General features: G+C 40.4%; 1 protein-coding gene across 2 annotated transcripts in view; it reads left to right on the top strand.

Annotated features, from left to right (window-relative positions):
* Window positions 1-11,082, top strand: part of LOC109104800 (protein jagged-2-like) — a 46,803-nt gene extending 35,721 nt beyond the window's left edge. For both annotated transcript variants that reach the window (XM_042747486.1, XM_042747487.1), the window contains 14 exons: window positions 170-332; window positions 468-632; window positions 1,185-1,298; window positions 1,385-1,498; window positions 1,608-1,721; window positions 2,736-2,852; window positions 3,009-3,036; window positions 3,734-3,819; window positions 4,192-4,305; window positions 5,117-5,232; window positions 5,324-5,575; window positions 6,506-6,637; window positions 7,814-7,964; window positions 9,023-11,082. In XM_042747486.1, coding sequence (XP_042603420.1) covers window positions 170-332; window positions 468-632; window positions 1,185-1,298; window positions 1,385-1,498; window positions 1,608-1,721; window positions 2,736-2,852; window positions 3,009-3,036; window positions 3,734-3,819; window positions 4,192-4,305; window positions 5,117-5,232; window positions 5,324-5,575; window positions 6,506-6,637; window positions 7,814-7,964; window positions 9,023-9,522 — 2,166 coding nt within the window. In that variant the 3' untranslated portion in view covers window positions 9,523-11,082. The remainder of the gene's footprint in view (window positions 1-169; window positions 333-467; window positions 633-1,184; window positions 1,299-1,384; window positions 1,499-1,607; window positions 1,722-2,735; window positions 2,853-3,008; window positions 3,037-3,733; window positions 3,820-4,191; window positions 4,306-5,116; window positions 5,233-5,323; window positions 5,576-6,505; window positions 6,638-7,813; window positions 7,965-9,022) is intronic.
* Window positions 11,083-12,837: the final 1,755 nt, after the last annotated feature.

The raw sequence follows: 12,837 nt of genomic DNA on the forward strand, positions 1-12,837 counted from the left end.
GGTAAGAGCGAAAGGATGTCTAAATTTAGCTGCACAGTTTGTTTTGATTGGTCTCTCGTGTGAGGATAATGGTGCTGTAGGCTTATGGGAGCCTTCTACAGCTTACCTGACTGTTTATCACTATAGTTTAAGAAGACTGGTCTAACTCAAGGTCCCTGTCTCATTTGAAGTGGAGAGTCCATCTCACCCAAACACCTGTGAACCAAACCCCTGTCAGAACAAGGCTGTGTGCTACAGCCTGCCAGGTGACTTCTACTGTGCCTGTCCAGAAGACTACCAGGGCAAGACCTGTGAAAACCGCAAGGACCGCTGCAAGACAACCCCTTGCCAAGGTACTGCCCTTCCTTTTCTGCTGCCAACCGAGATGCAAAAGCCAAAGATGACCTATTTTTGTACAATAGTGCACAATAGTCCTGCTTAGCAGCCATCTGATCTTATTCCAGCTTGTCTTGTTTTCTCATTTCCAGTGATTGACAGCTGTACGATTGCTGTGGCGAGTAACAGCTCAGATGGGGGTGTGAGACACATCAACTCGAATGTGTGTGGTCCTCATGGCCGCTGTATCAGCCAGCCGGGCGGCAACTTCACCTGCACCTGTGAGCGTGGCTTTACAGGAACATACTGCCACGAGAGTGAGTCATCGTTACTGTTTTAGCATTTTTCCTTTTTTAATCATATTCATGAGACGCCTGTTCATCCTTGTTTGTTTGCTTTTCAGTTATTTTAGTTTATCCTTACAGAATAGATGGGTAATTGTCATTACATTTTAAGCAATTTTAGCAGATTCTTGTGCTGTATCACTATTTTAAGCCAAACTTTTTCAATTCTTTACAACTAGAATCCCCCCTCGAAATTGAATTTTTTTCATAAATAACACTTCTTTTATTAGTAGTCTTAATTATTGATTTAATAATTTTATAAATAAACTTGTATTCCTTAGTTGCATAGTATATTTGAAAACGTATTTGTCATAATTGGCCACAAAGCCAATTAAGCTGAAAATATCATATTGAAAAAAATCCAAATAGCATCTTGGGCATCAGTGGAAGCAATAGCATCTGACCATCTGTACAAAGTTCACATGATCAATCTGATTTGTGTGGTTTTTGAACCCCATTGTCTTATGTACATTTTGTTCAAAAATCTCGATGTTCATAGAATTTTTTTTTATATCGACTATCCAGATGTAAACGACTGTGTGGGCAATCCGTGTCGAAATGGAGGCACCTGCATCGATGGGATCAGCTCTTTCCAGTGCTTCTGTCCGGACGGCTGGGAGGGTGACCTCTGCGAGCTCAGTAAGTATCCATCTTCATCTTCCTCATCATCTTGATCCTCTTTACATTCAGTATCTTACCTTTTTCACTTGTGTTTCTGCACTCAGATGTGAACGAGTGCAGTTGGAGCCCCTGTAAAAATGGCGGCCACTGTGTGGACCTGGTCAATGACTTCTACTGTGAATGTGCCAATGGCTGGAAAGGAAAGACCTGTCATTCACGTGAGTTACCTCTCCTTGTTTTATGTCAAAGTACTTCCTCTTTTCCTATTATGTAGTTTAACTGCATATGTCAACTGACTGGTAATATTTTCATTGTTTGTGTCTTTAGGTGAAAATCAATGTGATGCCACCACATGCAGTAATGGAGGGACCTGCTATGACCACGGAGACACTTTCCGCTGCGCCTGCCCTCCTGGATGGGGAGGAAGTACATGCAACACAGGTGAGTAGACCTCTGTGAAAGTCCAGTTTTCATACTCACTTCACAGTAGGGTTTCTTAGACAATTTGAACCAAAAATGACTGAAGCATTACAATCACTTACATGAAGCATTTCTAATTATATAATCAGGTCAGTCCCTCTCAGCACTCTCAGTCAGTTTTACAATCCTGCATTCTCAACGCTCATTATACACACTGTATAGTCAGTTTTATGTTGTATTGTGGTTACTGATTTAATTTATATGTTTGGGGGGGCAGTTGTGGCCTAATGGATAGAGAGTCGGACTTGTAACCCAAAGGTTGCAGGTTTGAGTCTCAGGTCCGGCAGGGATTGTAGGTGGGGGGGGAGCTAATGTCCAGTGCTCTCTCCACCTTCAATACCATGACTGAGGTGAGACCCTTGAGCAAGGCACCGAACCCCCAACTGCTCCCCGGGAGCCACATCACTGGCTGCCCACAGCTCCGGGTGTGTGTGTGTTCACTGCTGTGTGTGTGCACTTGGATGGGTTAAATGCAGAGCACAAATTCAGAGTGTGGGACACCATACTTGGCCACACGTCATTTCACTTTCACTTTTTCACTTTCACTTATATAAATGGTCTTTCATTCGGTAACACTTTATTTTAAGGTGTCCTTGTTACAATAACAATGAATTATGCATAATTACATGGATTGTATCATGGTTGCTTTTTTGATTTAACAGTGTATATAAAAGTACACAGTCAGTAGTATATCTTTGTCTTTTTTGCTCAAAAATTTTCATTTTGGAGCTTGTTCATTTGATTCAAGGCTTAAAACCTTAATTAAGTTGAAATAATTATTAGTTGAGAATGAAATTTGTTTTTAAATGTCTGTACAGAAAATGAATGCAAAATAATTAGTTTTTTTTGATTTAGTAACATATTCGACATTTTCTTCAGACCCCTAGCTTTTGGCCCCTGGAAAACCCTAATTTCTCATAGACTAGTCTACAGAATCACTTGCTGTAACTTTTCCATTTCGTCTTTCTACTTCAGCAAAGAACAGCACTTGTGCGTCCAGCCCCTGTCTGAATGGAGGAACATGCGTGGGTGGTGGTGACACGTTTACCTGCATCTGTAAAGACGGCTGGGAGGGGCCCACCTGCGCTCAGAGTGAGTGAATTCCGCCATTCATAATTTAGCTGCCAGTGCATGTCTGCATACCACTGAAAGCAAACATCAAAATCCCCAAAAGTGTTAAATTACATCTGATAGATGCACAAATGTCTCGCATTGACTCCCTCTTCCTCTCTTTTGATTCCTTTGCAGACATCAACGACTGCAACCCTCACCCCTGGTAAGAAGACCTATGTGGCTCTGCAGTTGTCCCCCTTCTTATTTACTCTATTCTGCCCCGGGACTCTGGTAGAGCTGTTGTGCCCTCTGTTTGGAGCGACCCTCCCCTTCCCTGTACAACATAGACGGCTAGGAATAACCCTTCTAATGTGGCTTTCTGCCCTATTCCACCCTGTTGTTCCTACCCTGCTAACCCCCATTCTCTGCAAGCGGATGCACCGAGGGGAGGGGTTCAAGGGGGGACGCTGGTTGTAAAGACTGGAGAAGATGTCCCTAAATCACCCCTAAATCCGACAGCTCAGGAGACCCCGGGCTGGTTTTAATGGGGACCACAATGGAGCCAATGGCCCTAAAAGAGCACCCCCAGCGGTGAGGGGAGGAGGGGACGGACAGGCTCTTTTTTTCCCAGCCTGCTCTGTCCTCCTTCCTTTCTTCATCGCTGACCTGGGAGCAAGGGATTTGGGTGGTGGGGTGGGAGTAGGGGGTGGGGATCCCAGCAAGGAGCCACTGTGGGTATTTGCATCTAAAAGGTGCCGGTATCCCGCATCCCTCTTCGTCCATCTTTCTTTCACTCTTCTCTTCCCCCTTTTTCCTGCCTTTCCACTTCTATGCATGTATATTTGAAGTATTATGTCAATCACTGGGGCGAAGGTGTCTCTTTGGCCTGATAACCTCATTGTCCTCGCGTCTCCTTGCAGCTACAATGGAGGAATCTGCGTGGATGGGGTGAACTGGTTCCGCTGTGAATGCGCCCCTGGATTCGCTGGACCCGACTGTCGTATCAGTGAGTATCTCAGGGAGGAAAGAATAGGGATGTATAGAAAGAGGGTGTTGGTGGATTACCAAGCATCCCGTGACCTTTGACCTCCTCAGGGGTCAAAGGTTAGCCATGGATCACAAACAGACAGAGGAGATAAATTATTCAACCAGTGAAAAAATTCCTCTCCTTGTGTCCACTGATGGCTCTGACGTACTATTTAAGGATTCCATGCATTTCCCGGCCTCATTTTCTGAGGTGCAGCCATTGGAACCCCATCAATCCTGACACTTCATGTATTGATTTCAAATCACAGTTTTAGCTTTTCTAACCATTTGACATTTCTGCCCTGGGCAGTAGGCATATTGATGCTAATCGATGTTCACTTTGCTTCACCAGACATTGATGAGTGCCAGTCGTCACCCTGCGCATACGGTGCCACCTGTGTGGATGAGATCAATGGCTTCCGATGTGTCTGCCCACTCGGTCGCACCGGACCTCAGTGCCAAGAGTGTAAGAGTTATTGTTTAATCGTTAAAACATTCAGTCTCTTTTTATCTCTCAGCTTGCTGATATTGAGAAATGGAACTTAAAGACCCTATAAAATCATGTGCTTTACGTAGTGAGAGCCTCAAAAATAGCCTGAATGGTTTATTTACTTCACAGCCATGAACATTATTTCTATGTGTTAGTCGGAAGCAGGTGAGACATTCTGTCTCTAGAGAGCATTTGATTGGACAAAAATCTCTCCAGTGCCGAATAAGTCCTAAATATTTTTTGTATCTTTCCTGGAAAATAAACACTGTACATTTTAAATGCATATACTACTGTTCACAAGTCCAGAGTTGGTAAGATTTTTAAAATGTTTCAAAAGAGGTCGCTTATGCTCACCAGTGCTGCATTTATTTGATAAAAAAATACAGTAAAATAGTAATATTGTGAAATATTTCTACAAATATAAAACAACTGTTTTCTATTTTAATATATTTTAAAATGTAATGTATTTCTGTGATGGCAAAGCGGAATTTTCAGCAGAAATTATTCAATGTACATGATCCTTCATGATCCTTCAGAAATCATTATAATATGGTGATTTGACACACTAGCATATAGATGAGCTAAATGCTAATAGATGTGGATCTAAAGCCACTAAACAGGGAATGTGGTTTCTAAGGAGTGAACGACATGAAAGGCAGACGGCATCGTTCGTAGGAGCATTGACCTGGCATCATGTGACTCAAATCATTCCAGACAGGAAAGGGATCTGCTCCTAAATTAGAATTGGCCCCAGTCTTACGGTGTTTGTGTTTGTGTTGTGGTGCAGTCATTGGCATTGGGAAGACGTGTCACTATGCTGGACTTCAGTTCCCGCATGGCAGCCGCTGGGAGGAAGAATGCAACACTTGTCAATGTGTCAACGGCAAAGTGGAGTGCACCAAGGTAAGTGTCTGAAGAAAACATGTCAAAAACAAGTCTTTTTTTCTCCTTTTATTTATAGAAATAAATTCATGTGTTCATGACACTTTCTCAGGTGGTGTGTGGCCGGCGGCCGTGCCTGTTGCCAGGGACACCAGGGCGAGAGCTTCACTCCTGTTCAGGAGGTCGTGAATGCCTGGAGCACAACTTCCTGACGTGCCTCTCTCCCCCTTGCCACCAGTGGGGGTTTTGTTCAAGCCCTGATGCCTCCCCAACCCTCCAAACAAAATGTGAGCCCAACTCAGTCTATCTGGACAAGAGCTGTGCTCGCATCACCCTTATATTCAACAGGGACAAATTACCCACAGTAAGTATTCACATACAAGTTGGTGTTTTGTTCCATTACACAAAAACCCTGTGGTGGTACCATGGCACAATATTGCTATAGTCTATGAGATACGTAAAAAAAAGCATGGTATTACAAGCTACCATGTCCTGAAAACATGGTAATACCACTTTGTTATTGTCATTGTCTGCGTCCAGTTCACAAGACTCACACTACTGACTACAGGCATGCAATAAATTGATCGAAAGTGACAGTGAATACATGCAAAAGATTTCTGATTTCTGTTTTTTTTTTAAACTTTGTTTATCAAAGAATTCTGAAAAGACAGCAGTTTTTTCACAAAAGTAAATATCAAAAAAAATATTTAAACATTAATAATCATTTCATCATCAACAAAAAAAAATATCATAAAGAAACATTAAAGATCAAGTGACACTGAAGACTGGAGAAAAGATGATGAAAATTCAGCTTTGTTATCAAATTAATAAATTTAATATTTCCCATCATTACAGTTTTTACTGTAGATTTGATCAAATAAATGTGTCCTTGGTGAGCATAAGAAACGTACAAAAACTTACCGACTTCTAATTTTGAACGGTATTGTGTCCAGACAATCATGGTATTACCAGGGTAACGTGATCAAAAAGACATAGTAGTAACTTTACTTTAATACTACCATATACCATAGTACTCTGTTATTGTAGTTGCCCAAATATTTCAGAAAATTCCAGAAAATATGATATTACCAGGGTACCATGTCCACAAAGCAATGGTGTTACAGTAATCTGTCTGTGCCCAAAAATGTTATTTTACCAGGCCACCATGTCCAAAACACATGGTGATGTTATATGGTACCATACCTTTTTAATCCTTCTCCTAACGTAATTACATTATGATCCCCAATTGTGTTTTTTCTGAAATATTCCTCTAAGTACGCACTATGCCTTATAGGGAACGACAGTGGAGAACGTCTGCTCAGAGCTGAGGTATTTGCCTGCCACGCGGAGTCTGGCGAAAGATCACACGCTGTTGGTTCTTTGTGACCTCTCCTACAAAAACCAAGATGCAGTAGAGGTGGCCATCGTAAGTACATTTTAAGGACCCTAAGGAGAGCTTTCTGCGCTTGCACATTTTAAATTCATGAGTTCTTTGCACGCCTGTACCCTTTACACAGCAGTGTTGTGTGGGCCCCTAAGATCTATTATCAGTGGAATAGAAAGTCAAAACCATGGGGGTCCTGGATACTCATTGCACATATCTGGTAATGGATGCAAATTTGATTTCCTCACCGAGTCGAGCTCAGTTTAGACGCCCAGAGCAATGCCAACCGGCCTCCTCTTCAAACCAGCCCATTATGTTGTAATGAGATTCAGTTGACTGACCAGCAGCGGGCCGTACTGCATTGCAGCATTCCCTCCACCCACACAGAGAGCGTTGGAACCGGGCTTCAGTGCATCTCACATAGCCTGAAGATATACACTTTTGTCTTTAGACAATGAAATGTTGCACAACCAAATAATCTTGAAATAATCCTTGAACCGACTCAAAAAAAAAAAAGACATACTTGGGTAATGATATGAAAATGAATATCTTTGTGCTGCCAGGCATGTTTTGTGTAATTTGAAGCCGTGTTTCCTGCGTTCAATTAAACATTTTGCCTTACGGAAGTAGCTTACAAATAGTGGTTACCTACAAATGCATCCTTTATCCTCGATTAGATTACACTAAATCCCTGCAGTGTTGTAACAAGCCACTAACTGAAGGCCCATGTTTAACTGGCCTGACTCATTAAAATGGAACTTTGAACATCTGCAGGTTTTTGCATGTTGAAAACCGAATAGAGTTGAGACGATTGCGTCTACTGCTATTTGGATAAAGACTGCTGTCGTTTTTGTTATTTTATTGAGTGTATTGTCATAGATTGATTACAAGTCTCTTTTTGTTCTCGTATCAAAATGTTTGTTTTTTGGGGGTCTGCAACACAATACTTGTATGATGTAAACAAATTTGAAACATTTGACTTGTGGTGTGGTTTTACCATCCATTGGTTCCACCACAACCAAATACTTTGGTTTACAAGAAATAAACTTGGATGTAGAAGATCAACAAATACAGGATAGTTAAGTCTCATCGCAGCAACGCCCCAAAACCTCACACTTACAGTAAATAATTATAGATTGTTCCTTTGTAAGTGGTTTTTACTTGGAATCTTTGGAATGCAATCTAATATATTTTAAATCCCCGCTATTTCTCCTGCAGTCATTCCAGCAGGACGAGCAGCCTAACCACAGTCGGATCCAGGAGGCAGCTAGTACCATAGTCAGCACGCTGTCCAAGCGGCACAACAGCACCGTCATGCTTGCCGTCATCGAGGTCAAAGTGGAAATGCCAGTTACGTCCCAGCCAGTGGGTGAGTAGAGCAGGGGCCAACTGGCCTCAAGGATAAAGCCAGCCTTCATCCCCTGACCGAGTGTCAGTTCCCCGTCTCCACCAATTAGTGCAGCTTAAATGTCTTTGTGAGTCACAGGAGGAAGGGTACTGAGAGGATCCAGCAGTTGTGGGCAGGAGGCCATAAACCTGTGTGACAGTCATTTAACTCCTCCACAGTCATCTGTCACGCCACAGCAATACATTAACGAGAATGATGGGACAAACTTAATGATTTTTTGGTTAAGGCAATTATAAATGCATAAAAAAAAAGAATAATATTTGAAACCTATAGGAATTATAGGAAAACCTATAGGAAATGTTTTGCTCTTTTTCTCCCTCATTTTGATTCTGTAATGTTATTGCCAATTTTCAAAATATACTATTTTGTCTAATAAAAAAAATCTAAAATAAGTCTTGTTAATAGTTAATGAATGTTTAAGTGGTTTTTGATTTTTAAAAATTATTTATAATTTAATTTATATAATTATTTTAGTGTTTATTATATTATTTTGTTATATTATTTTGCTTTAATATATGTGAGTGTATTGTGTATATGTATATATAAATACACAAACTTACAGTATATATTTTAAAAATATATACATGTATATATTTATATTCACATCATTTATATTATATATAAATATATTTAATATAAAAACATAAATACACACACACACACACACACACACATATATATATATAAACGGTGCATACACATTATGTAAACAAAATCTTTTATTTTGGATGCGATTAATTGTTTGACAGCACTAATATTTATATCATATATATGCACCCTTTTATGTTATTAATATTTACACACTGTTTTGTCTCGAATAATATAAAAAAAAGTGTCCACAATTAAATATCAGATGCTGGCAAATCAAAATATCCACTAATGACCTTTACTGATAAATTGACTTACTTCGGCCAATAACCAATATATAGTTTTTATGTAATACATCCCTACTTTTTGTTAATTATTTTTAGCATGAATCCTTGATTTGCAACTTCTGACTCGATTCTCTTTCCATACAGACTACCTGGTGCCCGTGTTGTGCGTCATCCTGTGCATACTCTGGGTCTTCTGCGTCATCGTCTGTGTGTGGTGGACCCGTAAGCGGCGAAAAGAGCGCGAGAGGCGGGAGCGCGTGCCCATGGAGGAGAGCGTCAACAACCAGTGGGAACCACTGAGGCCTGTGACCCGGCCGCAGCACAAGGACAACCGGGACGCACAGTACGAGCGCACCAAGCTCATGGGCTCCCCAGATCGGACCTGCACAAGCGGGGACGACGAGGAGGAGATGGAGGAGGAAGAGCTGGAGCTGGTGGAAGAGGGGGGCAAGCTTCCAATTCAAAAGTACTCTAAACCTGCAGCGCGGGCCAAGAACGGGCTGATCTGCACCATGCGGAGCAGCGGCAACAGCAGCCCTACCCTCAAAGCACCCTACTGGACAGGCTTCAGCCCAAAGGACAACAACTGTAAAAATGTCAATAACGCCACCACCGGCCAAGAGCACAAAGAACACTGCGTATGAGCTCCAACGAGCAGGACAAGGAGACCAAGGCCATCTCAGAAACAAAGACTGAGTTTTTCCCATGTGTTATTTTTATTTTTGACTTCTTTTGAGGCTGATAAAGTGGCAAATTTCTTTTGTTCCTTTTTTTATGTACAGAGGAAACAAATTCTATTTCTTTATAAGGAGGCAGTGACAAGCCTAGCTTTGTTTTTGGAGAAAAAAAAAACTGCTGGATTAGGAGCAGGTCTAAGGAACTCGTAAGAGAAACCGTATAAAGACTTTTACGTTGTTGTTTACAAATGGTTGTGCTTTTGGTTTTGTTTCGAGTGGCCCAATTTCGGTGCAGACCACGTGCGGGTGGTGGGGGACGCTGGCTTCGGGGGATCCCCCTTCAACCGTTCATCTGTTCTCCTTCCACGCCTGCCTTACGAGCTCGTCGTCCGTGAGGAGGGCTACAGTGCCTATAAAGTGGCCTTGTTTTTTCTGTCCTTTCTGTCGTCTTGGCTGAACGCTCTTTAAAAAACGGATTGCAGTATTTTGAGTCGGTCGCAAGTGCCTTCGGACAAGCCCCTCGGTTTCAGGGTCTCCTGACCCGATAGATCACAACAAAGAGGAGAGGCTGGTCTTAAGAGCAGCTCCCATATCACCATCAAGGTATTCAACAAAGACAAGAGATCTGTAAATATGTGTATATAATAAAGGAGTCGCTGTGTATATTTGAATTTAGTAACTTAAGTAACTTTTTTTTTATTATTATAATTATGATTTAAATATTATGATTATTATTGTTTTTTCTTTCTTTTTTTTTTTTACACCATTCCTTTTATTTATGCCAGTTGATATGGCAGGTTTTGTAAGATGTATACAGCGTCCCACAGTCAGAACAAAAATATAATCAGAGATCATCCTATTATGTTGTTGGTTTTGTTTTCACTAGACACCTATACGATCGTGTGCTGTATTGTGGCGTGTGTGTTCGCCTCCTTAAAGACCCTTATTCCCTTTCCACACCTGTCCTTTCTTGCTGATCATAAAACCATGCTGCTTGTTTCTTGTAAAGATTCTGATATATCAAAATGATGTTTTCTCCTTCTTTTTCGTTTTTTTTTTTTTTTTTTTTTGGTTGGATTGAAACTTCATGAAGGGAACAATTATGTTGTAAAGCATTTGTACTCGAGGTACCAGCTCAAAGAAATGGATTACCTCAGAAACCTCTGGCTATGATTTGATTTCTTTCATCATGATGTTAAAGATTTATTTTTTTTGCTTATGAGAAGATGAGAAACGTTTAAACGTTTCCTGAACAATTGGTTCACGATCAAATGCAAGTAAACACGTATAAATAAGCAAGGTGAAGCTCAATGTCCGTTATGGAAGGGAAACGGGGTGGAGCTGGAGGAGAGTTTTTTGTTTTGCTTTGTTTTTTAAGCTGTAATTTTATTATTATATATATTTTTTTTGTACAGAAAAATTGCTCTGAAAAGAAGTTATTTGGTTCATTTAGTGGAATTTATGTTTGTTCTTAGAAATAAATCAAACTATTTATTAAAGCATTTTATAACAATGTGCTCAAGAAAACCGCTGTCTGCTGGTATTTAGTACTAAAGGCGCTGGTCTGAGTTTGTGGTAAGTCTTTTCATCATATCGTATTACCGATACAACAAAATAATCCCCCTTGCTCTGCCAGGGGTGTGGACGTCTCTGGATCGATACAGGAACTTGTGCTTCCAGTCAAGATGCTACTGACAGGAAGCAGCCAATGGTAGCTGGTCTCCTGTTCTCGGCTGACTGCTGGCTGGCCAATGGACTTCTCATGGCTTCATCTGGTGTGAATGTTTTATGAGGATGCTTATGATGATGCAGTGAGTTTGTTATGGTTTTGTTCCATAAGTAACAATCTCTAATGGGACAGAAGCCTGGAGTCGTGTTTCACATCACTCACAATACTGTAGTGTTGGGTTTAGGTGTCTCTGATGGTGTAATTGAACTTGGGTTGTAGAAGTAAAGTACTTTCTGAGATAAGAAAAACCTGAGGAAGAAGATGAGACCGGGGGCCTGTACCATGATGGTAGATGAACAAATTCAGAGTTACAGGATTAGTTTCAAGTTGACAAAACAAAACCTCTCTAATCCTGCTCTGTTGGTACCATGATGCTGATCATCAACTTTCTTTGTCAGCTCAGGCTTTGATCCTGAGTTTGTAGAGCACATGCACATGAATGTGTGACATCACTGGCGAACAGCCAATCACAAGCCTTGCAACACAAAGCAAGGTTGTTTTACTTCTCGCGAGAGACCCAGCGAGATTCAAAACTAAAGGTTAAAGGTTTTGCTAAAGGTTTTTGACTTTTTGTGTCAGACATGTGTCACTTTGCTCACATCTGATTAGTCCAATTTCAGTTTGAGCTCCCTAACCCAGAACATAACCTGCCCCGGAGCAGGTTAGCCGTGGAGATGCCGCTAAAAGCCAAGCCACTTACGTGGTACCTAAAACCCAGGATTGGTGCAAACTAAACTGAAACTTACCTGGCTAGCCAGCTAATCTGGCTTCATAGTACAGGCCCCAGTGCTGCTGGAAGCCATGACTATGGATGGTTTGGTAAATGTTTTAATGGTAAATAGCCTAAATGAAATAAACTATCAACCATGTTGCATCTCTTCTTAGATATTATATGAAAAGGATGGTATCAACAGTGCTTTTATATACCATTGACTTATTGCATTTTTGTGTGAATGTTATGCCACAAGAAGAAAAAACAAAGCAAAATTTCTCAGATCTCTTCACCTGACGATGTAAAGTTTTACTGCAGTCTTTAATATATGATACATTATTAAAACATTACACAGCTTTCTTTAATCATAGTTGTGTGAACATATGGTGAATTTTAAATTATTTAACTCGTTTGAATTTATATTGATAAATATATATATATTTCATTTTGATATGTATTCAAACAAAACCTGTTTTTAACTGCTAATAAATTTATAGATTCCTCTTATATGTTCATCCTTTTATCCTTTTGTAACTAATATCTCTTTACTGATTGATTGCAAAGAAAAAACAGCACTGTGAATGCAAACAACAAAATGAAAAAAAGAAATTTTACAGATTTTACGGTACGGTCAAATTCATTAAGATAGAATTTAAATCTAAGAAAAATGTTAAGAAATGTGTCCTTGTTAAAAATACATTTGCAATGCAATGCAATGCAAAAAAAGAAAAAGAAATGAAAAGCAAGTTCATCAGCACTTCCAGGAAAAAAACAAACATGTACAGTTAATATTTTATTGAAGAAGATAGGTCATTAAAATTCTACCAAAGGGAGTGATTGC

The sequence above is a fragment of the Cyprinus carpio genome, chromosome B20, assembly GCF_018340385.1.
Source record: "Cyprinus carpio isolate SPL01 chromosome B20, ASM1834038v1, whole genome shotgun sequence".
NCBI lineage: Eukaryota > Metazoa > Chordata > Actinopteri > Cypriniformes > Cyprinidae > Cyprinus > Cyprinus carpio.